This window comes from Furipterus horrens, unplaced genomic scaffold (genome assembly GCF_987537825.1).
Source record: "Furipterus horrens unplaced genomic scaffold, mFurHor1.1.pri manual_scaffold_11, whole genome shotgun sequence".
NCBI classification, from domain to species: Eukaryota; Metazoa; Chordata; class Mammalia; order Chiroptera; family Furipteridae; genus Furipterus; species Furipterus horrens.
In genome coordinates, this window is record NW_028327181.1 from 54,217,757 (window position 1) to 54,245,576 (window position 27,820).

At 45.8% G+C, this 27,820-nt stretch overlaps 1 protein-coding gene across 1 annotated transcript; it reads right to left on the reverse strand.

The window, feature by feature from the left end:
- Positions 1–7,583: 7,583 nt before the first annotated feature.
- On the reverse strand, positions 7,584–27,814 carry CNTROB (centrobin, centriole duplication and spindle assembly protein). Its single transcript, XM_090290492.1, has 19 exons — positions 26,693–27,814; positions 25,549–25,633; positions 25,211–25,292; positions 24,567–24,723; positions 23,552–23,668; positions 23,225–23,341; positions 22,790–22,888; positions 21,553–21,789; positions 21,072–21,206; positions 13,521–13,654; positions 12,799–12,924; positions 12,399–12,561; positions 11,068–11,326; positions 9,709–9,845; positions 9,397–9,460; positions 9,051–9,221; positions 8,765–8,897; positions 8,008–8,080; positions 7,584–7,767 (listed from the first exon to the last, which is right to left on the reverse strand). The coding sequence occupies exons 1-19, from the start codon at positions 26,963–26,965 to the stop codon at positions 7,642–7,644; spliced, it is 2,688 nt and encodes an 895-aa protein (XP_090146618.1). The 5' UTR covers positions 26,966–27,814; the 3' UTR covers positions 7,584–7,641.
- Between the last annotated feature and the right edge of the window lie 6 nt (positions 27,815–27,820).

A 27,820-nucleotide genomic window follows, 5' to 3' on the forward strand; every position in this document is an offset into this window, starting at 1 on the left:
ATATATGTGCAGTGGTCTTCTTCATCTTCTTCAGGCCATGAAACTCCCCTCAAGAGGGATTTATGGAAGTTCCATTCTTGGCTTCCTTCCCAGGGCTGAGGCTGCTCTGAAAAGGGGATTATGTCAGTCTCACTCCTATAAGTTTCTGTTTATAGTCAGTGAAGGGAAGGTTCTTTCTGCATCTACTGATTCTCAAATGTCTGCAGCTCAAAATAATGTTTATGCCACTGTGGTATAATTTGGATCCCTTCAGTTGCATAAAAAAAATATTTTGAAATATTATCCACCTTTTCCCCGTTTTCCCAGTTAAATCTTAACCCTTTTCTTATCTATTCTTCCAGTATTCTGCATTCAAGGCCCGGGAAAGAGTGGCACTATCGGAACTCACATGAAAAAGAAAGTCTTCTGCCGATTTTCAAATGACCAAAGTCCAAAGTTGAGGCCCCATGGGAAACAGGAAGGATTCTGGCAAAGGGGATGTCGTTACATTCTTTACTCCCAAGACAGAAAAAGGGTAAGGAGAGAGAAAGAGGAGGTGAGCAGTGCTGAATGCACTTCACCTCACCCCAACACCAGGCTGAACCCTAAGGTGAGGGGACAGAATCAGAAATCCCAGATAAGTTTGGGGATGCTTGGGGGTTTGAGCCTAAAGTGGAGAAAGTCTCCAGAGACCGGAACCCAGGGCAGAGGCCTCGAAGACGTCCCTGCGGCCCAGCCTATGATAGAGCAACAAAGGTCCTGGGAGCCCCCCAGTTTCCCTCAGCCCAGAGGGCCGCAGGCACAGCTCACTGAATTCTGGGCCCCAGAATAGGACACAGAGAGTCCAAGGAGAATAATCAGCTTCAAAGAAGCCTCTGGGATGTGCATTAAAAATGAGACAAGCCCTGGCTGGTGTGGTTCAGGGACTGAGCACCAGTCTGCAAATCAGAGCATCATTGGTTCAATTCCCCATCAGGGCACATGCCTGGGTTGTGGGCCAGGTCCCAAGTTTGGGGGTGTACAAGAGGCAACCACACATTGATGTTTCTCTCCCTCTTATTCTCCTTCCCTTCCTCTCGCTCTAAAATAAATAAATAAATTTTAAAAAGATTACATTTTTAAAAAATGAGAAAAAATGTGATTCTCATTTTTAAGTTTATTTTCTGAATCTACAATGAGTAAGCTTTATGTGAGAAAATAAAATTTTTAAACTCTAATCAGCACACATCAATTGGACAAATACTCTTTGCCAGTCCATGTGAAGGCAGGCCCTGTTCTCAAAGCTGCTTAGGATTCAGGTGGAGGAACAGACATACAGACAAGCAGTTAAATCCTGAGCCTAAGAGCCAGAAACCCAGTCTTAAGCTTAAGCCCAATGGAAGCCCATTTGAAGCTATAGGTTTGTTCCTTTGGACCCTACTAATGTTTTCCAGATTTGTCTTGATTATTTTCTTGATAAAATTGGCAGGTATGCTTTTCCGTTTTCTACTCTTTTTTTAAAAATAAAAAGTAATAAATTATTCAAATGTATACACAAATTACACCTCTCTACGATCACCATAAGAAAACTTGAAATGCTGATTCACTTGCTGATGTACAGAAGTTCAAATCCAGGCTAAAAAAGGCAGTTTTGGAGTATCAATATATAAATTACAAGCGGCGGGCTATATAAAAGATACACATTAAAAAAATCAAGGGTGATTTACAATGGAACTGACCCAGAATCTTGGATGCTGCAGCTCCCAACAACTTATGGGAGATTTTTCATTATCAGCTGATTAACATTTAAATCAGTAGACTCTGAGTTGAAGCAGATTGCTCTCCATAATTTGGATGGGTTCATCTCATCAGTTGAAGGCCTGAACAGAGAGACTAACCTCTCCAAGCAAGAAGGAATTCTGACTTCCAGTCAAGATGGCAGCACTGGCAGACACGGCTCACCACTTTGTACCACATCAAAAGTACAGCTAAAGAACAAGGACAGCCATCACTCAGAACCATCAGAAATCGAGTTGAATGGAAGTCTGACAAGTACAGAATTAAGAAACCACGTCCATCCAGACTAAGCTGGCAAGCTGGTGCCATATCTGAGACTCCATTAACCTGGCTTAAACTGTTTGACCCACCTTTGAGACCCCAGGGACTCTGTCCAACCCAACTTACTGGTCCATCCAAGCTGCTTTTCCACATGAATGGCTGGTCTTGGTTCAGGCTTCACAACTTCCTAAATGCTATCAAACAAGCAACAGCTGGCCTCAGTGAGCCCCAGGCCTGGCCCTAGCAGCAGCCAGCATAGGTTCACAGCTTGGCTTCACCTGGGAATCTCCAAGCCCAGCCCAAGTAGCAGCCATCTCAGATTGCTTTTATAGCTCAGAGAGGGTGCAGCAGGCAAAACACAGGTGGGGAGGCTGACCTTGGCCTGCACCACCTGGGAAACCCCAGGACCTGCACACCTAGTGGACAGTTACAGACCACATCAGAGCACCACCACCCCGCCCCTGCACAGCTTATCCTCCACAGAGGGTGGAGGTTGGTGGTCAGCACGCACAGCCAGTCCTTGCAGCTGACTGGCCTGGGTAAATCTCTTCCATTGACCTGCCAACAGCAACCAAGACTCAACTACAAGAGGAGGGTGTACTCAGCCCACATAAAGGGTGCACCTCAAGTACCCAGCTTGGGTGATAGGGGAGGCTGTGCCACTGGACCCTACAGGACACCTACTACATTAGGCCATACTAACACAACACGGAGTCAAAGCAGTTCTATCCAATACACAGGAACAAACCCAGGGAGGCTGCCAAATTGAGGAGGCAAAGAAATATGGCCCAAATGAAAGAACAGAACAAAACCCCAGAAAAAGAACTAAACAAAACAGACAGCCAACATATCTGATGAAGAGTTCAAAACACTGGTTATCAGGATGCTCAGATAAATGATTGAGTACAGCCACAAGATAAAGACATGAAGGTTATACAAAGTGAAATAAAGAAAAATATACAGGGAACCAACAGCAATGGGAAGAAAACTGGGATTCAAATCAATGATTTGGAACAAAAGGAAGAAATAAACATTCACCCAGAACAGAAAGAGAAACAAGAATTGAAAAAAACAAGGAGAAGCTTAGAGACCTCTGAGACAACTTTAAACATACCAACATTCTAATCATAGTGGTGCCAGAAGGAGAAGAGAAAGAACAAGAAGTTTAAAAATTATTTGAAAAAATAATGAAAGAAAACTTCCCTAATTTGGCAAAGGAAATAGATATACAAGCCCAGGAAGCACAGAGAGTACCAAACAAGTTGGACCCAAAGAGGCACACACCAAGACATATCATAAATACCAAAGGTTAAAGATAAAGAAAGAATCTTAAAAGCAGCAAGAGAAAAGAAGAGAGTTACCTACAAAGGAGTTCCTATATGACTATCAGCTGATTTCTCAACAGAAACTTTGCAGGCAAGAAGGGACTGGCAAGAAGTATTCAAAGTGATGAAAAGCTAGGACCTACAACCAAGATTACTTTATCCAGCAAAGCTATCATTTAGAATGGAAGGGCAGATGAAGTGCTTCCCAGACAAGGTAAAGCTAAAGGAGTTCATCATCACCAAGCCATTATTATATGAAATATTAAAGGGACTTATTTAAGAAAAAGAAGATCAAAACTATGAACATTAAAATGACAATAAATTTCAACTATCAACAACTGAATCTAAAAAATAAAAACAAAAACAAAAAGAAACTAAGCAAACAACTAGAACAGGAACAGAATCATAAGTATGGGGATCATATGGAGGGTTACAGCTGGGAGGGGGAAGGGGAAGGAAGGGGGAAATGGTGCAGGGATCAGGAAGCATAATTAGTTGGTACAAAATAGACAGGGGGAAGTTAAGAATAGTACAGGAAAGCCAAAGTATTTACATGCATGACCATGGACATGCACTAAGGTTGAGAGGGGGCGATTGCTGGAGGGAAGGGGGTTACCGGGCAGAGGGGGCCAAAGGGAAAAAATTGGGACAGTTGTAACAGCATAATCAATAAAATATACTTTTTAAAAGAGGCACAGGGGACCAGAGAAAACACTATGTGACAACAGAGGCAGAGATTGGATTGATGTGTCTATCAGCCAAGGAACACCAAGGATCGCTGGTTACCCCTGGTGGAAGCTAGAAGAGGGCAAGGAAATATCCTCTCCAAGAGCCTTCAGAGATCATGGCCCTGCCAAGACCTTGGTTTCAGACTCCCAGCCTGTAGTACTGTGAGAATGAGTTTCTGTTATATAGTGCCACCCAGTTTGTGGTAACTTGTTAGAGCAATTTAGGGAAACACAGCAGTATTGCTAGGGAATATGTGGATGTATGTACACACGCCAATTTACACCTAGATGTATTTCTATATATGTCTATATATTTTGAAGACCACAAGTCTACACAGATGCATTCAATTCTAATCCAACACCACAAAATTCATTCTAGTTTTCACCCTTTCCAGTGTATCTTTTCTTCAGTAGTGAGAAACCTAGCTCCCATTGTTCGTAATATATTTATGCATTTGATCAATTCCCCATATGTAACATTCTCCCACCACACCCCCCCTCACACAGATGCCCCCTCTCACCTCAGCCCTGCTCTGCACCTTGCCAGGCCATTATGCCAAATGGACTTGCTTCTCACCTCCAATGCTGAGTCATGCTGCCCACTGTGAGGGCCCCCTCCTCCCATATAGGACTGGGCTGTCCTGTGCTGGCTTTTCAACTTTACATAAACAGTGTGCTGGATATTTTCTTCTTGTCCCACTCAACATTGTTTGTGAAGTTAATCCATACTGATGCGCATAGCCTTAGCTCATCCATTTGTATTGCTGTGTGGTATTTCCCTATATGAGTCTACCACTGCTGATGGACCTTTCAGTGTTCGCAGGTTTTGCTGGGATATTCTTGTACTTGTCTCCTGGTGCACACACAGGCAAGTTTTTCTAGGGCACCTCCATACAGATGCATTCACTGCATCATAGGGTGTGGGTATCATCACATTTCTTAGATAATGCCAAAATATTTCCCTAAGTGATCTACTCATCCTCTCCTGGGTCTCTTAACAATAGAGCATAAGTAGAGGTTCTATTGCTTCATGTCCTCATCAACACTTGCCTTCCCCGGACTAATTTGCATGGTCTGGTGCATTTTTTCATTGTCTGCACAGTCAATGCTGATTGAGAGTTGTCCACCAAAACCCATTCTTTCCTCTTCCTTAGATCTTGCACAGTAAGAATTATAGCTGCATGCATGGCAGCCACCTAGGCTACGTTTCCGAGTCTCTCTTGCAGTCAGATATGGCCACGTGACCAAGGTTTTCAATGGAATAAAAACAAAATTGACATGTGGCATTTCCAAGAATGGGTCTTAAGGTATTGGACATGGCTCTTTTCCCTTCTTGCCAGCTGAGAGAGTCGTACATGACAATGATCTTGGTTCAACCACAAAAATAATAACACTGATCTAGCAGAGCAAGATAGAAAAAACCTGAGACCCTAGGTGGCCACACACAGCAGGACCATCCCACTGCTCTGGACCATTACTGGGGAAATAAACTTGGCCCAAAAACGACAGTCCCATTGGGTTTCTTTGTTATAACAGCTTAGCCTTTACCCAAATAGATTCTACCACCAGAACCTCCCCTACCAACGCCACAGAGCTTTGGGAGTTCTTAGGAGTCAAGTCCCATGTGACACTCTGTCTACATCCACTGAACATTGGGCTTAAAGGATGAATCACCTCCTCTAAATGCGTGGGTTTTTATAGGACTCTAAAACCTTTTATTTTTTTTCCTCTTTCAGAATATTCCCAAGACAATTACAGAGGGAAAAACAGGGGGTGGGGGGCTGCTTGACTGTGAGTTTGCTCCTCCTTCCCAGCCTCCTTGGTGGTATTTGGTGAAGAAGCACTTTTAATGTGGGTACAACATATTTTTTTTTAAAGTCAAAATAATTAGCTCACAGAATGGTTAAGTCAGCATTGTGCCCTTTTCTGATTTTGTTCTGGAGAACTGGGAAATATTCTCCAGACTTTAATGTTAAGAAAAATGTAGGGCATGTCAGCTGAGGTGGCAAGTTGGAATCCAGGAGATAATGAGATAAGACTGGGTGTTCATTCTGCCAGCTTCTTAAAATGGTATAAAACCTTCCTTACCAATAATGATGCTGTGCTGTAAGTCACTGAGTTTGGTCAAGTAAACTTTATGCACTTGAGGTAAGAAATAGAAAAACCAACATTTCCATAGGTGGGTGAAGAGACAGCTTGGAAAGCGTCCTGGGCCTGGTGCTACTCCTGCGTGAGTTTGCCTCTTGTTCTTTGCCAGTGAGAGCTGTCCTGGGCGAGACGGGTGACCCAGCTGTCCTGGCCAGAGCAGGGCAGGGGAACCCATACACCTGCTGGTCACATGTGCTTCTCTTTTCTGCCTTTTTCCCTTTCCCAGTGGCTCGAAAGTTACTTTTAGGTGGAAGGAAATAAGACAAACATTTATTAATATGACATAGTATGCGAGTCTATATCCTATCATGTTTATATTCTGGATCTAACCAAATAACTCAGGAGCAAACAGAAAGGTCTCACAGAATCTAGTAAACTCCGTCCCTCACTCACTCACCTAGGACCAGGCCCCTTCAGAATTGCACTTACCATCCTCATCGGCCTGCACTGAGCTGCAGAGCCAGAAAGTGTGGGGGGCCCCATGGCATCATCCTTCAGTGCAATCTAAATTGTACAGTGTCAGCCTGCGAACCAAAGGGCTGCCAGTTTGATTCCCAGTCAGGGCACAAGCCTGGCTTGCAGGCCAGGTCCCCAGTTGGGGGCGCGTGTGCAAGAGGCAACCACCTTCTTTCTCCCTTCCCCTCTCTCTAAACATAAACAAATAAAATCTTAAAAAAAAATAAATTATACAGTGTGTTTTTCAGTGTTTGTGCTGTGAAGTTGGGGCATTGCCTAGTTTCACATAGATGCCATTTTCTTCTCTCATATCTTTTCTCTTTGTTCATTTTGGTGAGTATTAATAAGGATGGAATTTTTTGTAATCAAGGTTTTCTTTGTTTTGCCAGCACTCTGGTCTTCCGTAGATGTTTTAAAATCATAAGAGTGAAGATCACAGCCATAACGTCTGCTGGCTGGAGCAGAATCTGTCAGGATCCTACTAATGAAATCTCAAATAATTATCTGCTCTTAAAAGAGAAATCTGTCTCTGCAACAATCAAATTTTTACTCAAATTCTTTACACAAGTTACTCTTTTATTAAAAGTTTGGGTTTTTTTCTGATTAATAATACATACTTGTTTTAGAAAATTTGGAAAACACAGGAATGTATAAAGAAAATAAAAATAATTCAAAATGACGCTACCAACCAGAGCTAATCACTCTGTGGGTTTTACTCTTAAAACGCTGAATCTTGGCTCATTAAAACTTCTCGAATATAGCCATAAGACTGTCTCTGTGTCTTTTTCCACATAATATAAAATAGAAACATAACAAAAAAATATACTCAAGCAGAGTAAAATGAGGTTTCTTTATAAAACAGTGTTCTATAAAACCTCCATTTGCCAAATTCCTGAGTCACAGACTCTAATACAGACTACCGAGCGTTTATTAAAATAGCAATAGGAAGAGCACAAAGGCCAAGGGGCTCATCTCCAGATTCCCGCCCGACTCCTGATGCTACCAGGGCCAGGGTGCCCGCTTTTCTTGCGGGCTGGAGGTTTCTCGCTCTTAGGAACTGTGGCAAGGCGGCGAGGGAGAGCCTGGGAGGGAACCTGAGAGTTGAAGGAAAGAGAAGAGAAACTCAGCATCGTGTGCTCTTGTCTCCTGCCGCACTGAGGAAAAGCCATGCATAGAGAGGACTGGAATCATTCGGCAAAGCAGAGTAACCGCACTACAGAAAATGGGAACAGGAATCGGATGGGTCAGGCCATAGAGAACAGCGTGTGCCGAGTCTGAGGAGCGAGTCAGCGAGAGCCCTTCTGTGCCCTCCGTTCTGCCCTGCTTTCGCTCACCTCTTTCCGGGGGAGCTCACCCAAGCGGGAGTCTGTGTTCCTTCTGGGGACATTATCCCCTCGGCTGTCAGTCCTGCCACACAAATCAAGGGATGAGGACTAGGGAGCAGTTGCCCCCACCCCTAACATTAAATAGAAGAACTACTCCCCTACTCTGTCTCTTAAGAATAAAACAGATCTGGAATCAAACAGGAGGAGACATTAATGAAATCAAACATTGAGTTATGATACTAGGTAGTCACAATCCTAGGATTCGGAGTTAAGAGCTACAGGGTAAAGAAGAAAAAACTAAGGTGGAACGACATGGTGAAGAGACTTTTTTAGAAGCAAAGAAAAAATAACGTAGAAAGGAAGAGACAAAAGAAAGGTGGGGAGCCCTGGCTCGTGTGGCTCAGCTGGTTGGGTGTCATCCTGCAAACTGAAAGGTCGCAGGCTCGATTCTGAGTCAGGGCATGTGCCTGGGTTGGAGGTTTAGTCCCCAGTTAGGGTGTGTGCAAGAATCAGCCAATAGTTTTTCTCTCTCTCCCTCCCTTCCCTTCTTTCTAGATATGATTTTAAAAAATGTCTAAAGAAAAAGAAAAGTGGGGAGCAGTGAGAGATGTAGGAAGAAGAGACCTTCACTTTCTTCCCCAGAAGAGAACAAAGGAGCATTCAAAGGACAACACACACACCCCTCTCTTCCCTGCCTGATCCATTTCCCGGCCCACAACCTAGATTCTACCCTCACAGTCCTTCCCCCTGCCCTCCTGGCTCGTACCCGCTATGCTCCAGCCTCTTCAGGCAGAGCAGCAGGTCCTCAGCAGGCAGTGCCCCCCAGCCCCGAGCCTGGTACAGTCGTAACAGCTGAGACACCTCCATCAGTTGCTTCGAGGATATGAGCCCGTCTCCACCTGAGAGACAGATCAGTAATGGTCGCCATCCTAGACCTCCTCTCCCAAGCCCTCATCCCGGCCCCAGGGACCCAGAAGGGCCTTAGCTCCAGGTGCTCGCTCCACACCCAACACCTTCCCCTCTTACCTCCCAGTCAGCCATGACCTGCTTACCCGTCTCGGGGGAGGCACTGCTGGCACCACTGCTCCGTAAATGGGTCGAGGGGAGCTCATGGACCCGGAAAAGATTGGATGCCATGGCTAAGGGCACTTTAGTTTTATGGACAGGGGGTGGGAGGCGTAGCACCTGAGGGGCTTCCTCCCAAGACGGGACAGGCATGGGACCTAGCAAGAGGAGAGAGATCAAAGAATCAGGAAATGGCTAAAGGGCCAAGGAGGTCCTATCCCCTGGCCTTTACTAGGCTTCATCACCTTTGCCAGCTGCTAAAAATCCATCCCAGATAACCCACTCCCACGTTTCCCAGGCCTAGCCCCAATCTTCTTTAGAGCTGGAACTCACCAGACTTAGGAGGCAACAGGTCAACAGAGGGGTTCTCATTGTTCTGGGGTACTGTCTCCAGCAGCTGGGGGACAAGACAATAAGGGTCCCTCAGGACCAGTAAAGGAAGAGGCTGGCGAGTAAGAGCTACAGTTGGCTGCCTGAGTTCCAGAAAAGACTCACAAGATTGGAATAAGACTGGGAGAGTAAAAAGCTGGGACAAAGTATTAGTCCGAAAAGGGAGATGACGCCAGAGTCAGGGCTCCTAGAGCAGAAAGAGGAAATGAAGAAGGGGAGAAGAAAATAAGGTGTGATGGGTGGGTCCTCTCTTACCTGATGCAAAAAATGCTTGAAGCCCTCCAGCTGAGAAGGGGGTGGCAGCCCCTGCTTTAGGAAGCCATCCCCATCTGATCCCGGATCTTCCTCAGGGAATGGTTGTTCTGCTCTGTGATTGGGATGGAAGGCCCCATCTGTAAAATGAAACGTGTGTGTGCATGTGTGCGCATGTGCACATGTATATGTTGTAGGGGGAGGGGTTCCTCCACAACTCAGCTCACCAAACGCCTAGAAGCCTATTAAGTATAAGAGTGATAGTGCAGCAAGAAGATAACAAAAGCTGGAAGGAAGAACTGAAGGGGACTGAGACATGGAAGAGCTGAGTTCTAAGAAGTGTAGACAGAAGGGGAAAGCTGTGGTATTCAGACTCTAAATAAATAACACCATAAACTACTTAAAGAACAGAAACTAATATACAGAATGGTTTAGGATTAACAGACATGTTCTGGTCCCTTCACCAGAACATGCCCTCATTCATTTTCATAACTTTACATAAGTTTTATATTTAAAATTTTGAGATAATTCATCCTCGTTCTTTTTAAGTTTTTTTAATCCTCACCCAAGGACATTTTTTCATTGCTTTTAGAAAAAAGGGCGGGGCAGGATAGACAGAGAGAGAGAAACAGCCATGTGTTGCCTTTTGTAGGTTCCCTGACCGGGGATTGAACCCACAACCGAGGTCTGTGCCCTGACCAGGAATCAAACCCAAAACCTTTCAGTGCACAGGATGATGCTCCACACTGGCCGGGCTCATCCCTCATTCTTAATTCAACCTGGCTTGTCATGTTTTCATTATACACAGCTCCACCACCCACCCAAGTTGGAGATGACTAAACCAGGGGTGGACACCACTTCCAAGGTTAGCTGATCCAAGGGATTGTTGCCAGCCCATCAGATCACCTCTCTTTAAATTGGACCTAAGGAACAGAAACCATGCTCTCTGTAAGCTTATCTAGAGTCTTGGCTGGTATCAGTGTCACGGCTGGTCAAATCCATGAGCAAGGCAAAGTTGTGAGAGCTAGAACCTTGAGTGAGAGAAAGTACTAGTCTACCAAGGGAAAGGAGCAGAAGTGCAGGGAGAGGCAGAGCCAGGAGCCCATGCAAGCTCACAGAGAGGAGTAGTAGCTGCCTCCGTTCCTGCTAGCATGCTAGATGCAAACTCCAGCTCTCTTTAGGTCCAGCTACACCACATTTCCATGTGATCTCGCTCCCTTTACTCAGTCCAACTTGAGTGGATTTCTGCTCCTTGCAACCTATGGTCACTCGGACATCTGTCCCAGATAGAAAAGAAGCTAGGCGAGAGAGCGCCAATCAGTGCGTGTAAGGGGAACCCCCGGGATGTCTGCTCCCAGTTACCTGAAGATGAAGTGAGATCTGGCTTTGGTTCCAGAGGCTGGAAGGAATGTTGGCTCTGGAAAGTGGGGTCCAGTAGGAGGCTAAGATCTGGGGAGGGGCTACAGAGAACAGGTGGCACTCCAGCCAGCTCATCCCTTGCTTCCCGGCTCTGCTGCAACACAGGCTTCAGGGCCACAGCCATGGGAGGCACAGTCCAGATCCTCCTCTCCCCCTTCTCTGGTTCCTGAGGTCCAGGGCTGCCGGGGCTAGTGGCAGGGACCTGGGCACAAGAAAAAGGAAGAAAGAAGGGTCAAAGCTCAGTGCATTTAAAGAGACAAGACATGGTCCAGACACTTTAATAAGATTACAAATTAAAAGTCCTTAAAAGAATTTAAAAATGCTTACTTTTGATCTTACAATTCCATTTCTAGAAATTTTATAGATACACTTATACAAAGATATATTAATGATATTTTTAAAATTAATTAGTTTGTTTATTTTTAGAGAGAGGAGAAAGGAGAGAGAGAGGGAGAGAAACATCACTGTGTGGTTGCCTCTCACTCGCGCCCCCAACTGGGGACCTGACGTGCAACCTAGTCATGTGCCCTGACTGGGAATCGAACCAGCGACACTTGGCTCGCAGGCTGACGCTCAATCCACTGAGCCACAGCAGCCAGGGTGATATATTAATGATATTTATTGCAACAGTTTTTAGAAACAAAATATGTGAAACACCTTTAAATTCTACCAATAAGTACTTAGTTAAATAAAACATTATAAAACCATGTACAGAAGGCTACCATTTGTCAGGGAAGCACTCAAGACACCAGTAATAATGGTTGCTTCTGGGGAGAGGAACCAGGAGGCTGAGGTGCAGATATGGGATGCAGATCACTTTTCACTATGTACCTTTCTGAACTGTCCGGATTTTTTTTCTTACCATGAGCATATTACTACTATCTATTCCAGAAAACATTTTAGCTAATAACAAAAATTTCATAATTAGAAGAAGGAAGCAGGAGATGCAACCCAACATAAGACAGGCCAGGGCTGAGACTCCCAACTCTACTGTAGGGCAGGACTTGACCACAATTTTGGCCTTTAACATCGTAATTCAACTACCATTTGGCAAAACTAGAATCACGTGTTCCTCACCACCTCTTGGGCTGGGAGAAGAGACTTAGGTCCAATGCACTGTGGCAAGTCTGTGTGAGCAATGGCCACAGAAAAAAGATTTCTCTTGATGAGACAGTTCTACAGGTTCAAGGACCTTCCCTTGGGAGGAAGCTAGATTTCCAAAGAAGGGATCTATACATAAGCCTGAGCAGCTTAGCTTAAGGGGTAACGCCTACTGGGGGATTAGGAGGCAGGGCAGAGGTGCCCAGCAGCCGGTTGGCCTCCTCCCAGTGGGCCTGCAGCATGGCTTGTAGTCGCTCCACCAGCTCAGCCCGCTGTTCCTCCAGCTGCTGGTTCCTGCTCTGCAGTTCCCGTGCTCGCGCTTGCTCCCGGGCCAGCCTGAGGAAGAGATGAGACAGCTGACGCAGGTAGCCTCTGAGAAAGCAGAGACTTGGAGAGTAAGAGGAATGGAATGGAACAGAATGGAATGTCAGACATCGGAGATTCTGGGAGGAGCTGGGGCCGATGCAGAAGAGGACAAGTCTACAGAGGGGGCAGCTCTCCAGCATTCCCAGCTTGGGCTCCACACACAGGAAAGGAACTGAGGCTTAAACGTGATACTCCAAGGACCAGTACCTGAGTTCATAGTCCTGAGCCACCTGCTGCTGCCTTTCCTCTCGTTCTGCCATTTCCACCTTGAACTGAGCCAACTGAGTAGACAATTCCTGCTGGTGCTGTTCATTTAGGTCCTGCAGCTGCTTCCTAAGAGGACACAGGTGAGAAAAGAGGACTGAATCTGGAGACAGAAGTAATCAAATGAGAAACAGAATGTGTGCATGTGAGAGACAGCTAGCCATAGGCAGCCAGCCTGGCCCAGCACAGCAGGCTCAGGAAAGAGGTAAGAGCAAAGCTGCTGTCTTAGGACAGGTTCTCCCGAAGCAAAGACTGAGATGAGGTTTTCTGGGAAAATGCTTCTTTCCACAAGCATTTCCAGAAAAGAAAACTGGTAGGGCAGTGGGGGTGACAGGAAGTGAGGCCGGGATGGAAAGGAGGCTCAGTCCCACAGGTCAGCTCTGGAGATGGTGTAGGTCAAGCTCAGCATTGTCCCCATCAGGAGCAAGGGAGCTGGGAAACTATATTCCTGCACCCATCAGTTACTGGTTAAGGCCTGCTCCCTGCGGGATGAAAATCATCAAGCTCTCTGGGTTCCTGCAGGCAGCTCTGCCACAGATGGACTTCGGTCCTAGCTGATGGGAGCCAGCATGGTGGAAAATGATGAAGGGATCAAAGGGTATGGGCAGGGCACTAACAACACCCGTGTGGCTGAGGAGAAGCAGCATCCAGTAGGTCCCAGGTACCTGTGATGCTCCCTCAGGGAGGCTGCTTGCCGCAGGCTGCTCTCCTGAGCCTGTGCCAGCCGCTCTGTCACCTGCTGCTCCAGCTGCAAAGCCAGCTCTGACTCCAGCTGGATCCGCTGGCTTTCACACCGGGCCTGGGAGTGAAGTAAGATGGGGTAATAGCTCAGTTCTGTTGGGGAGTAAAGGAGGATGGAGAATCTAATGTAGACAAAAAAATCCCATGTGCCAACATTCCCCCTCCTATGCCCAAGGGATGAAGAACAAGAATTCTGCCACAAGGAGTGAAAGAGGTTCCCTTTCCTTCTAGATCATGAGGTACTCACACCTTATGTGACACAAAAATGAAAATGACTCTGGACAAAATACACACACACACACACACACACACATATATATATATAAAAGATTTTATTTATTTTTAGAGAGAGGGGAAGGCAGAAATAGAGGAAGAGAAACATTAATGTGTGGTTGCCTCTTGGGCACCCCCAACTGGGGACCGTCCCACAACCCAGGCATGTGCCCTGACTGGGAATCGAACCAGCGACCCTTTGGTTCACAGGCCAGCATTCAATCCACTGAGCCACACCAGCCAGAGTGAAATATATTTTTAACCTAAAGAAGTATTAGGTAGAACAGTCAAATCCGTTGTATGTGTCTGCGTAACAGTACCTGAAACCCAGGAAGCATTCAATAAATGTCAGCGTCCCTACCTCCTACAGCAGAATTAGCCTTTCACTCTCTCCATTTTCTCACCTCATATTCCTTTTGCAACTCACTGAAAGCTGACTTCTACTTATAGCTTACAGTACTTCGTGGCAAAGAATTTAACTTCTGAACCCAACAGTGGTGATTCTGCGGCCTCATGTGACCTACCGCAGCAGCAGCCAGCTGCGCCAGCCCTTCCCGCCGACGCCGTCTCCCCCCGGCTCCCTGACGCCGCCTCTCCGCACCCCCACCCGCGCTGACCACCCCTCTGTCTCGGCTGACTACTCGTCTTCCAACTGCCCGTAAAAGTTGAGAGCTTCCTAACACTCTGGTCACTGATGCTTTCACGTGTGTATAACAAATGTTTGGCCTGTAGGTCATGTTTTTTGCTAACATTTAATCTTAAAACACTTTCTAAACCCTCTCTTTAGCCTAGATTTTTCTCCCAGGCTTTAAGCCCATACACCCGGTAACCTATGCATAGCTCTATTTGGATACACCTCAGCAACAATACACCCAGGGGATTCGGTCAGGATGGTGGTGCAGGCAGACACGGCTCGCCCCTTCACACAGCCCCATCAAAATTACAACTAAAATATAGAACAACCATCAGCCAGAACCACCAGAAATTGAGGTGAATGGAAGTCTGACAACTATGGAATTAAAGAAAAGATATCCATCCAGACGGGTAGGAGGGGTGCAGATGTAGAATGGGCTGGTCCCACACCAACATGTGGTGGATAAAAATTTGAGGGGAATATCTCAGGAGTGAGGAGTCCCAGCCTCACACCAGGCCCCCAGCCCAGGGTTCCAGTACCAGGAAGATAAGTCCCCACAACTTCTGGCTGCAAAAACCAGTGGGGACTGAGTCGGTGGAAGAAGCTGCTGGAGCCCCAAGCAGTTCCCCTAAAGAACCCACACATGGACTCACCTACTCAGACTCACTCCCTCTGAGCTCCAGCACCGGGGTAGCAGCGTGAAAGGCACCAGTGACATAAAGGGAGGAACTGAAGTGTCTGGCACTAAGGCAAGCAGAGGCCATTGTCTCTTTTCTAAACCCTCCCCACATAGAGAGGGCAAGCTGGTGCCATATCTGAGACTTTATCAACCTGGCTATCTCTGTTTGACCTGCCTTGGAGATCCACAGAGACTCTCCATCCCAACCAATTTACAAGCCCATCCAAGCTGCTTTTCCATATGAATGGTTAGTCTTGGCTCCTGCTTCACAACTTCCTAAATCCTGTCAAACAAGTAAGAGCTGGCCTCTGTGAGCTCCAGGCCAAGCACTACCAGCAGCCAGCTTACATTCACAGCTTGGCTTGGCCTGGGAATCTCCAAGCCCAGCACAAGTAGCAGCCATCTCAGATTGCTTTATAGCTCAGGGAGGGTGCCCCAGGCAGAACACAGGTGGGGGCTGAAGTTGGCCTGCATCACCTGGGAAACCCCAGGACCTGCGCACCCAGTGGACAGCCACAGACCATGTCAGAGCACCACCACCCTGCCCCTGCATGGCTGATCCTCCACGGAGGGCGGAGGTTTGTGGTCAGTGGTCACAGTCAGTCCTTGCAGCTGACTGGCCTGGGTAAGTACCTCCCATTGATCTGCCAACAGCAACCAAGGCTCAACTATGAGAGGAAGGTGTACTCAGCCCACACAAAGAGTGCACCTTGAGTGTCCACCTTGGGTAACAGGGGGGCCTTGCCACTGGACCCTACAGGACTCCTACTACATAAGCCATACTACCAAGACACGGAGTCAAAGCAGCTCTGCCTAATACGTAGAAACAAACACACAGAAGCAGCCAAATTGAGGAGGCAAAGAAACATAGCCCAAATAAAAGAACAGAACAAAACCCCAGAAAAAACGGAGATAGCCAACCTATAAGATGTAGAGTTCAAAACACTGGTGATCAGGATGCTCAGAGAAATGACTAAATATGGTCACAAAATGAAGAAGTGAAGGTTATACAACGTGAAATAAAGAAAAATATACAGGGAACCAACAGCAATGGGAAGGAAGCCGGGATTCAAATCAGTGATTTAGAACAAAAGGAAGAAATAATCATTCACCCAGAACAGAAAGAAGAAACGAGAATTGAAAAAAACAAGGAGAGGCTTAGGAATCTCTGCGACAACTTTAAACATACCAACATCCGAATCATAGGAGTGCCATAAGAAGAGGAAGAATAAGAAATCGAAAAGTTATTTGAAAAACTAATGAAAGAAAACTACTCTAATTTGGTGAAGAAAATAGACATACAAGTCCAGGAAGCACAGAGAATCCCAAACAAGGTGAACCCAAAGAGGCACATAGCAAGGTACATCATAATTAAAATAGCACAGGTTAAAGTCCAAAAGAATCTTAAAAGCAGCAAGAGAAAGGCAGTTAATTACCTACAAAGGAGTTCCCATAAGATTTCCAGCTGATTTCTCAACAGAAGCTTTGCAGTCCAGAAGGGACTGGCACAGATATTCAAAGTGATGAAAAGCAAGAACCTACAACCAAGACTATTCGACTCAGCAAGGCTACCAGTTAAAATTGAAGAAGAGATAAAAGTGTTTCCCACACAACAAAAAGCTAAAGGAGTTCATCACCACCAAACCAGTATTATAAGAAATGTTAAGGGGACTTCTTGAAGAAGAAAAAAGAACATAGATAATGAATAATAAAATTACAATAACTGTGTACCTATCAATAACCATTTTACATGTAAATGAATTAAATTCTCCTATCAAAAGACATAGCGTAGCTGAATGAATAAGAAAACAAGACCCATAGGACTTCCGGCCAAGATGGAGGCTTAGACGGACACGCTAGGTCTCCCTCTACAACTATAGAGGAATACAACTACTTCAAAACAAAGGATAACTAGAAATTCCAGAAAATAAAACTACACGGAAGTCCAACATATGAAGTTATAAACCAACGGTGCCATTTGGGCAGGTAAGAGTTAAAGTGGGCAGTGCTGTTTGCGGTCGCACCCGGAGCGGCGGGCGGCGAGGAGTCCCGGTGGCCAAGCCCCTGGCGGTGCGCGACTCCGGAGCTGGGGAGAGTGGCTACGCAAGCCCCTGGCGGTGCGCGACCCCGGCAAGGAGTCCCGGTGGCCAAGTCCCTGGCGGTGCGCGACCCCGGCGAGGAGTCCCAGCTGCGGCCAAGTCCCTGGCGGTGCGCGACTCCAGAGCTGGGGAGAGCGGCCGCCGCATCGCCTTGAACAGTGAGGCCCAGGGGGGCGGGAGGACGGATCCCGGTCTCCTACCTGAATAACTGTGTGAATCCATCTTGGACCCCCGCCCCCAAAGAAAGCACCACAGGGCTGCGAAATAGGTCGCGGACAAGCAGGCGCCGGTCGCTAATTTGTGACGCGTACACAGGCACTGCCCCCACAGCCAGCCCAAGAAAACAAAAAGCATCTGTCAAAATGAGGCAGACAACTTTAGAAATACCGGTAACACAACTCACCAGGCAGCAGATAGAGAACTTGACAGATGAACAGATAAGAAACCTGTCAGAGGCTCAGTTCTGGGCCATTGTTATCAGGTGGCTTACAGAATTCACAAAAGAGCAGGAAAAAGATATGAAAGAAGCGAAAAACTTTCATAACGAAAGGAACAAAACCACATACGAGACAGAAGGTGAGGAATCCAGAGTTCATTTCAACAAACTGGAATATGGAGAAGGAACAAGCAGTCAACCAATGCAGCGAGAGGAAATAGGAAGCAACAACGAAAGGATCAGAAACCTCTGGGACAGCTATAAAAGGCCCAACATAAGAATCATTGGTTTGCCAGAGAATGAGGAAGATGAACTAGAACTTGAAAAATTGAGTGAAAATATAATAAAGGAGAACTTCCCAGACTTGGGAAAGGGAATAGACCTGCAGGTCCAGGAAGCAAGGAGAGTTCCCAAGAGACTGGACCCAGGGAGAACCACTCCAAGACACATTATAATCAAAATGTCAAAAATTAAAGATAAAGAGAGAATCTTAAAAGCAGCAAGAGAGAAGAAAAGAATTATGTACAAAGGGGTCCCAATTAGACTATCAGCTGACTTCTCAAGGGAAACCCTACAGGCAAGAAGAGACTGGCAAGAAATATTCAAAGTAATGAAAATCCAAAACCTACAACCACGAATACTCTATCCAGCGAAATTGTCATTCAGAATAGAAGGACAGAGAAAGTGTTTCCAGGACAAAATAAAACTGAAAGAGTTCATTCCAAACCACTGTTATATGAGATGTTAAAGGGACTGGTTTAAAAAAAAAAACAGAAGCTAGGGAGATGAAACAAAGGCAAACTAAATAGGCAACGAGAGGGAAAGAGGAACTGTGGGTACGGGAAGCATATTGGGGGGAGGTCAACAGGGAGGGGGAATGGGGAAAGGGAGGGAGATGATATAGGAATTGGGGATCAAGGTAGGAGGGAATGGAATAGACGGAGAGAGATTGGGAGGAACTGTATGCACAACTAATGGACATAATCTAAAAGGGGGGGACAACTGGAGGGAGGGGGGCCACCGGGTGGAGGGGAGCAGAGGGAAGGGAAATTGGCACAAATGTAATAATTTAATCAATAAAACACATTAAATCATTAAAAAAAAAACAAAAAAAAAACAAGACCCATATACATGCCGTCTAAAGGAGACCCACTTCAGATTGAAAGACACACAGACTAAAAGGAAAGAGGTGGAAAAAGAAATTTCATGCTGGGATAGCATTATTTATATCAGCAAAATAGACTTTAAAACAAAGGCTATAAGTAAGAGACGAAGAAGGACATTTTACAATGGTAAAATATCAATCTAACAAGAGGATATAACACTTGTAAACATTTATGCAACCAACACAGGAGCACCTAAATATGTAAAGCAAATATTAAAACACATAAAGGGAGAGATAAACAGTAATAGAGATATAGGAGGGAACTTTAATACCCCATTGACATCAATGGTTATATTTTTCAGACGAAGAATTAACAAGGAAACAGAGGCCTTAAATGACACATTGGACCACATGGATTCAATTGATATTTTTGGAGCATTTCACTCCAAACCAGCAGAATATGCATTCTTTTCAAGTGCAAATGAAACATTTTCCAGGATAGATCACATGTTAAGTCACAAGGCAAGTCTCAATAAATTTAAGAAGATTGAAATCATGTCAGCATCTTCTCCCACCACAATGGTATGAAATTAGAAATCAGTTACAAGAAAAGAACCAGAAAAACACATGAGCACATGGAGGCTAAATAACATGCTATATACAATGAACAGATTAACAATGAGATCAAGGAAGAAATCAAAAGATACCTTAGGACAAATAAAAATGAAACACAACGCAAAAATCTATGGGACACAGCAAAAGCAATCCTAAGAAAGAAATTCATAGCAATACAGGCCTACCTCAAGAAACAAAAAAAAAATCTCAAACAATCTTAGCTTATACCAAAAGGAACTAGAAAAAGAACAACAAATAAAGCCCAATGTGAGAAGAAAGGAAATAATAAAGATCAGAGATGAAATAAGTAAAAGAGAGTCTAAAAAAATAATACAGAAGATCAATGAAACCAAGAGCTGGTTCTTTGAAAATATAAACAAGGTTGACAAGCTTTTAACCAGACTCACCAAGAAAAAAAGAGAGAGGACCCAAATAAATAAAATCAGAAATGAAAGAGAAGTAACAACTGTCGTCAGAGAAATACAAAAGATTGTACCTAAGAGACTCCCAAATATATTAATTGACAGAACTGAATTAAGAAATACAGTTCTACAATTGTTGGAACCTTCAATACCCCACTTTCGATAATGAGTAGAACAATAAGTAAATAGAGGACTTGAACACTAAAGCCAGGCACTATTCTCGGACTCAACAATTAACAGACAAAAATCCTTGCCTGAGGACCTTACAAAAAATAAAGAAGATTTTTAAAGGTACACTATGTAGTATACATAAAAAATTAAACAAGGAAGGGAAACAGATCATCGGAGCTTGCAGATTTTACTCAGTGTGGTTGGGGAAGACCTTACTAAGAAAATGATATCCGAATAAAGAGTAGTTTTCCTTACCTTCAGTTATTGTTTACCATACTTCTTCAAATATGTGTGTACACGACAAACTCCCCGTCCCGTCTAGCTGGTGAGTTCCTCGTTGGTGAGGACTATTTCCAGCTCCCAGCACAGAGCTTACATAGAGGGGCTATTCAACAGGCTTACTGAATACACAAATACATACATACATCTAGCACCAGTTCAGGGGTCACAGCAGCTTATAAATTGCTACCAATAAATTGTGTACTAACATCTTTACCCTTGGTCTCCACTGTACATTAGTTACTGTGTGGCCAATCCTCCAATTCAATGGGCTGGGTGAAAGGAGTGTTTTGCTGAAACACTGGGGTGACTAACCCAAAAATTGAGTATCTCATTAAGTCAACCATTAATAATGGAAAAAGTTTCTCAGACTGACTTGGTGTCAGGAACTTATTAATTTGCCCTTAAACACACATTTTACACATAAAAACAGAGGCTCATAAAAGTCAAAATTATAATTAGAAATGTGTTTGTCATGTTCCTGGCTGGTGTGGCTCAATGGACTGAGTGCCAGCCTGTGAACTGACAGGTCACTGGTTCTATTCCAGGCAGGACACAGGCCTGGGCTGTGGGCCAGGTCCCCAGTAGGGGGCATGCAAGAGACAACCCATCGATGTATCTCTAGCGCATAGATGTTTCTCTCCCCCTCTTTCTCCCTCCCTTCCCCTCTCTCTAAAAATAAATAAATAAAATCTTTTTAAAAAGAAATGTGTTTGTCATGACGCCTGAAAGGTCACTCTGCCCAAGACCACTTCTCCTGACCTGCACCAAGCTCATTTCCAGCTGCAGAGCATCCCTCTCTCTCCGAGCGATATCCAGCTCCCCCTCCAACCTCCGCACCTCAGACTGCGTCGATGCCAGCTGCTGCTGGGCCTCCCGGGCGGCCTGGGCCTCCCTCTGCATGTTCCCGAGAGAGAGGGAAATCAAACTTAAGTACATACCACATTTCCTGTCTCCTAGTTACCTCTATTTCCCAATTCATCCTCCCCATACCCTAAACCCACGCTTCCTTTCCCTCTCTTCACATTTGACCTAGTTCCTGACCTCTGTTTAATCTTCCTCTTTGGTCTTCCATGTATTCGATGCCCCGAGCCCTTCCTGCCGGCCCTACACTCTCCATCCTGCTTCCCACATATACTTGTAGCTCTTTACTCTCCATCCCAGTCCCCTACACCCCATATTCTGACAGCCCGTCTCATTCAATTATTGTGCCCTTCATCTGTTCCTCATACTGCCTCTTTACCTTCTCCCTTTCCAGCTGAGCCTGGCCCTCCTCCTGCAGTGCCTGGCAGCGATCCTTAAGCTGGCGCTCTTGCTGGGTCCAGGTCTGTCGTTCTTCTTGTAGGGCAACCTGAAGTGTCTCCAACTGTCGATGCTCACTGAGTTGCCCAGCACGAGCCTCATCCCGTTCTTTCTGCAGGGCCCGGCACTGCTGCTGTTCTAGCTCCAATCTCAAGGTCAGAGCTTGTCTTTCCTCTTCCTATAGCCCCAGGAGAAAACCAAGATCCTCAGCACGCCTTCAAGACACCAGCAATGTGCTGTCAGTGTGAGGGGTCACCTCCCACACAACATGCCTGCTGAGAATTATGTCCATTAAAAATACAAAAGCTGACAAGACCACAGGATTATAATATAGTAGGTAAGAGCTTCTGTTCCAGAAATAGGTAAATCTGGGTTAAAATCTCAGTTTGAATCCCAGATCTGTCATTTACTATGTGTCCTTAGGTATATATCCTTATCTGTGAAATGCGCAGGCACAATATTACAGTCTACCTTGTGAAAATTAAAGTAAAAAGGGTATGTAAAGCATTTAGCAGTGTCTGGCACGTAGTAAGTACTCAGTATACAATAGCTATCACCATCATCAAAAGAACTCACACAAAGAATAGGAAATCCAGCCTACCATCATGAACTAGCCAACCAGCAACCATCAGCAACTGCTAGATGTACCCTGTTAAGGTTATTAGTACCAGCATGCATGTAGCAAGCATGTGTCATGCATGCAACAAGTTCCAAACCTGGCTACTAATTCATATGGGTAATCACCTTATCATTTCAGTAGTAAGAAACTTGAATGAGTCTCATCCCATAGCTTTTTTGGCTATGACCTAGACCATAGTTCCCAAACCTGGCTGAACAAAATCACCTAGGAATTTTCTGACTGTATTTAGTCTCCCAAATACCACCATATATTTACTGAACCAAAACCTCTGGACCTGGGTCCCAGAAATCTGTATTTTAAAATAATTCCCCAGATGATTCTAATGAGGATATAATCTGCAGTCTCTCAAACTTACTAGGTGGCAGAGCCCTTTTTGTAGAGTGTCTAGCAGAACCAGTGTTCTAAGGAACACACTCTGGGAGCTACTGCCCTGAGGCAACTGAAGTTTGAACTCCCACAATCCGCCCACAGCCCTAGCCCGCTGCAAGAAATGAACGTGACAGCCTCTGTGGGAATTAACCCAGCGCCGCATTCTCACCAGCATCTCTCTTTCCCGTTGCTGTAGTCTCGCAGCTTCCTGCTCGCGATTCAGGGCCTCCATGGCCTCAGAAAGACTTTGTTCCAGGCGGGTTACTGTCTTTCAGGAGAAGGGTTACAGAGGACAGAAGAACTGAGGGGAATCTCTATATGTTACACAGAAAGCATTAACAATGTAAACTTTAAAACGAAGAGCTAAGTAAAGGACTTGAGGTCCAAAAAGACGACACAGTGTAGGAAAAGCTGGGAAGACATCAACAATGCTCGTTTGACAGTGGCCACAGTCAAGTGAGCAGAAAAAGGAGAGAACTGTCAGGCCAGCTACAGCAATATTCAGGTCAATCTGGTAGGAACCCTAATTCCGGAGCTAGTTCAACCCCCTCATTCTAGCAATCAGTGAACTAGGTTCTAATGCCGTACAACCCACACTGCCCACCTCCTGCTGCTTGCTCCGAGTGAGGTCAGCTGCCTGGCGTTCCTCCTGGAGTCCCCGAAGTACCTCTGTGCGCTCAGCTTCATGCTGGTTCCAGCCCTCCACCACACGGGCCAGGGTCTCAGGAGAGGAAAGTCAGATTCAAAATAATATTTTTGCCCTTGTTCTGCCCACGGGGGCAAGGTCAACAGCCACCTGCTCCCAGTAGTCAGTAAACCAACCCCTTACCCCAGCTCCTGGCATGAACAGAGAGATGTTGGTTAGCACCCCTATTTACTATTCCTTGGTGCACCCTATGGAGAGATCCACCACATTCTGCTACCCTGGCACCTTGTCCAGTTGTTCAATCATGATATCTTTCTTGTGGTCAGCATTCACGGCCACAGCTAACTGTTGCTGGAGCTCTAGCACTCGGGTCTGTAGGCTCTGAATGTGACGCTCACAGTGCTGTGGAGAAGGAGAAGGAAACCGAGTGTTGCCACCCTCAGTCTGACCAAAGCACCAAACTTTCCAGCTAGGTGGAAATAGGCTGGAGACAGCAAATGGGCGGTGTCCCAAGAACAGAAGAGGTTTGGAGGAGAATCAGGAATTTGGAGCAGACATCTTAGGGACCAAGACTTCCAGCACCTTCCTCTACTACTTCAGAAAGCAGGGGCTTAGCTTCCAGGCTCTTCCCTTCCCTGGATCCCCTGAGAAAAATTTCCACAGACCTTTTGGCAGGGGTGCAGCAGCCCATGCTGCAAAGGGGGGAAGTTACTCCTGCCTTGAGAAGCTCATTAATCACATAGCGATTAAACACAGCAAGAATAAAGGCAAAACCTGTCATTCATGCCCAGGCAGTTAAAAATAGAAGAAGAGAGGGTTCCAAAAATGTCAACACAACCAATGATATTTACTTTTCTTCTGCCTTGTCCCTTTCTTCCCCCTTCAGACAGTTCAGAGAGATAAAGCTCATTACATCAACAGCTATGAAGCCTTTGTACAAGACGACAAAGTTCATTGTCCATTCACCAAATACAGAGTGCTTCTATGTGTCTGGTATATTCTAAATTTTAGGAAGACAGTGCTGAACAAGATAAGGTATGACCCTCATGGAGCTTAGACTTTAGAAAGGCAAAATAAGCAAGATATATCAAAAGTGTGATACGCTCTATGAAGGCTATAACAGAGTAATGGATACCCGGAGGAGAGGTATGCCATTTTAGATAGGACGGTGAAAGAAGGCCTACCTGAAGAGCCATTAGAGCAAAGTCCCAGCTTGCGGTCCCTTAACCCTCTTCCCTTTTTCGCACTTAGCCCTATTTCTAATCTTTGCTACTTTCAAAAGAAAGCCTTTATATCTCACCTTGCGACGGGTATGCTCTGAATCCAGTGCATCTCTCAGGCCCTGAAAATCCGGGGGATTTAGTGGGGGTCCTGGCCGAAGGCTGGTGTAGCGGGGAAACAGCTCCTCCAGGGCTTGGGCTGAGCTAGATGGAGATAAGTCTTGCAGGGGCCGTGTGCTGAGCAAATCAGGTAGAAATATCAGGATTGGGAAAGCTTTTGAGACCCACAAGTCCAACTGTGACATTTTACAAATGAGGAAACTGAAACCCAGAAAGCATAAGAGAGTTGGCCAATGTCTTTATCCTAGGTAGTGATGGAGCCGTAAACAGCACATAGGTTCTGTGATTCACTCTATAGTGCTCCCTCCTCTACGCCACACTCCCTGTGGTAAAAGTCTCAGCAGAAGCAAGCTAACTCTTCTGGGGGGTGGGGGGAGAGGACTAGAGATTGAGAGAAGGCTAGGTACTGGGCAGCAGATGCCCAAGTTCCTGAAGGAGTAAAGGGAGTAGAAGATAGGAGAGAAAGAATAAAACTAAAAGCTAAGTGACAAGTGTCTTAGGCCTTAAGAGGCACAACAGCACTAAAGAAAGAACTAAGAAACAGAACACTTGGCTTTAAAAGAAAGAAAGCAATCAAGCTAGAAGAAGCCCAAGGAGAACTCACTTAAGCAAGGTAGCTGTGCTTTCACTGTCAAAGGAGTCTTCTTCCCGTCTCTCTGAGCCAGCACCTGGAGCAAGGGGATTCCCTGCAGGGAGCCAAAGGGACCCCACAGCCAGCCAGGGCCAGATAAGGATAGGAACAAGGACCACTTAAAGGAAAAGAATGCAGAGAGCCTTCCTTTCTACTTCACCCACTTCTCTAGCCCTTCTCCCAAAGAACTGAAGCCTTTCCTCCTGAAATATTGTCTCCGAGGTCTAGGTTCCCCCCACACCCCACTTCCTTTCTCTACTTTCTCCCCGCTTAAATCTAGGTTCTCCTTCAAAGGGAAGGGATTCACTCACGATAGGCTGTATCACGTGAGGTCTGCAGCATGCTCTGGAGTTGGCCCCGAACACTTTCCATCTCAAAGATATGCTTGGAACCATCCTAGAAAAAAAGTAACACAGAAATCAGAAGCAACCTGAATAATCTATATTCTACCTACTGCCAGGGCAGATGGCATCCAGTACTCCCTAAAACCCAGGAATTTTTACTTCAGCACCTGCGAAAGCAAGAACAAGAGAATGGACCCAATAAGGGTCAGAAACTCAAATGTGTGCAGATGCCAGACACGTAGTATAAATAAATTAATTTGGCACATTAAGACAAAAACAGTAAGGATTCTTGCCAACTAGAGAGCAAACGACCTGCCTAAATAAAGACTATAGCCCATGGTTATCAGTTTTTCAAACTCTGGAAATTAGTTATGAGACCTTTTCTATGGAACACTAATAACTATCTTCTCTGTAGCATGCGTAACTTATTAAACTATGTTTTAATGGTTTACATGCCTAGTTTTGAACCATACAATCAAAACAGTTTTGAACTGGAACAATCTTAGCATATTTTGCTGCTATCCTTAAGTCCCTAGTTATGTCTTAGGATGAAAAAACCTTATCCTCAGCCCTGGCCGGTGTAGCCGAGTTGGTTTGGAGCATCATCCCGTAGACCAAAAGGTTGCTGGTTTGATTCCTGGTCAGGGCACATACCAAGGTTGCAGGTTCAATTCCCCTACTGAGGCACGTAAAAGAAGCCAACCAATCGATGTTTCTCTCCCCCACCCCCTTCCTCTCTTTCTAAAAAAAAAACAAAACAAAACAAAGAAGAAAACAAAGCAATGAAAAAATGTCCTCAGGTGAGAATAAAGAAAAAAGAAAAAGAAAAAGAAACTTTATCCTCACTCCCAGTCCCCAAATCCCAATCAAAGCACAGTGACCTATCCCACAATGCAAGTATCTCTGACAAAGAAAACACTGGGAAATTTCCCAAATTATGGTGTCCCAGGCCACTCTCTCCCTCATAAACATTTGCTCCCAGAAACAAGTACGACTGACTCTACTCAAAAGGAGTATGAAATCCAACAATAGTTCAAGTCTCAGTAAAGTTTTTTTGTTTACCACCCCCAATCTCAAGACCCTAGTGGTCCCCCGGACACACCTCCCTCACCTTTTTCTTCATGTTGTTCTCCAATCCAACTGACAAACTGCGACTCAGCTCTTGGGCCAAGCTGTCTAACCCCTCGTGAGGCGGTAGCGAGGTGGAGGGTAAATACAGCTGGGCTCGGGCTGTGGCCTCTGCTTGACGACTGAGGTGCAAAGAAGCATAGAGCTGGGAGGTCACCTCAGAGGACACTTGGTTCAGCCCAGGGGCTTCTGATGAATCACTCAGGAGATCCTCAGCCCCCAGAGGTGAACTGGGCCTGGTAGCTGATGTCGCCATGAGTACAGGGAAGAGGCAGCTGGAGACAGCAGAGCTGGGAACTCCTGGTTCTGCTTTAGGAGAGCCCAGGGGGTGAAGTACACAGAGAAGGAAGATTTGGGAGGAAGAAGGAGACTCCAAGCCAAGGAATCTTGGTGAATAAGGGTTTGGAGGCTTTCTGGTTACAGGAAAGATTCCCACCGGTCATGGGAGGGAGCAAAAGCATTTCTTCCCACAGCGCCTGTAAACTGTGGAAAAGGAGGGTACCGCAAGGAGTGAGTGGGGACAGAAGTCCTACTGAAGGGCAAAAGCACCACTGCAGCTCTCACTGGTCAACTTGGCTCTTAAGTTCTCACACCCACAACATGCAAACTGAAACAAACCCAGATCAAATAGTGGCCTAACTTCCGTCCACCTGCTTTACTTGCCCCTCAACTGGCTCCAGTCTCAGAGAGGCAGGACCTTCACTCTTCCCACCTCCTCACACCCCTGCGTCCACTCCACGGCTCTACGCAGAGTCAACTCTCTTGTATATCCCCTCCAACCCCTCCCGGTACGAAAGCCATGGCAAGGCTTCCTAGAATCCCTCCCTTCCCGCTACCACAAAAGAAGCTCTGAATACTCAGTCACACCCTCAGGTCGTCCCTAAAAAGTAAGCCACCCTCAAACCTGGCGTGAGATGTTCTACCCTGATAACCCTGTTCCGACTATCCCACACCTCCAGTCGCCAGCCCCTCAATATATCACGGTGAGGCCGAGGGGTAGCCCCCTCCCCGAGCCTGGATCCGGAAAGACCAAGACCAACCCTCTCGCGCGCTTCCCTACACTCAAAGCCGTTGGCAGCCGCCCGCCCACCGCCCGAAGCCCCGCCCATCC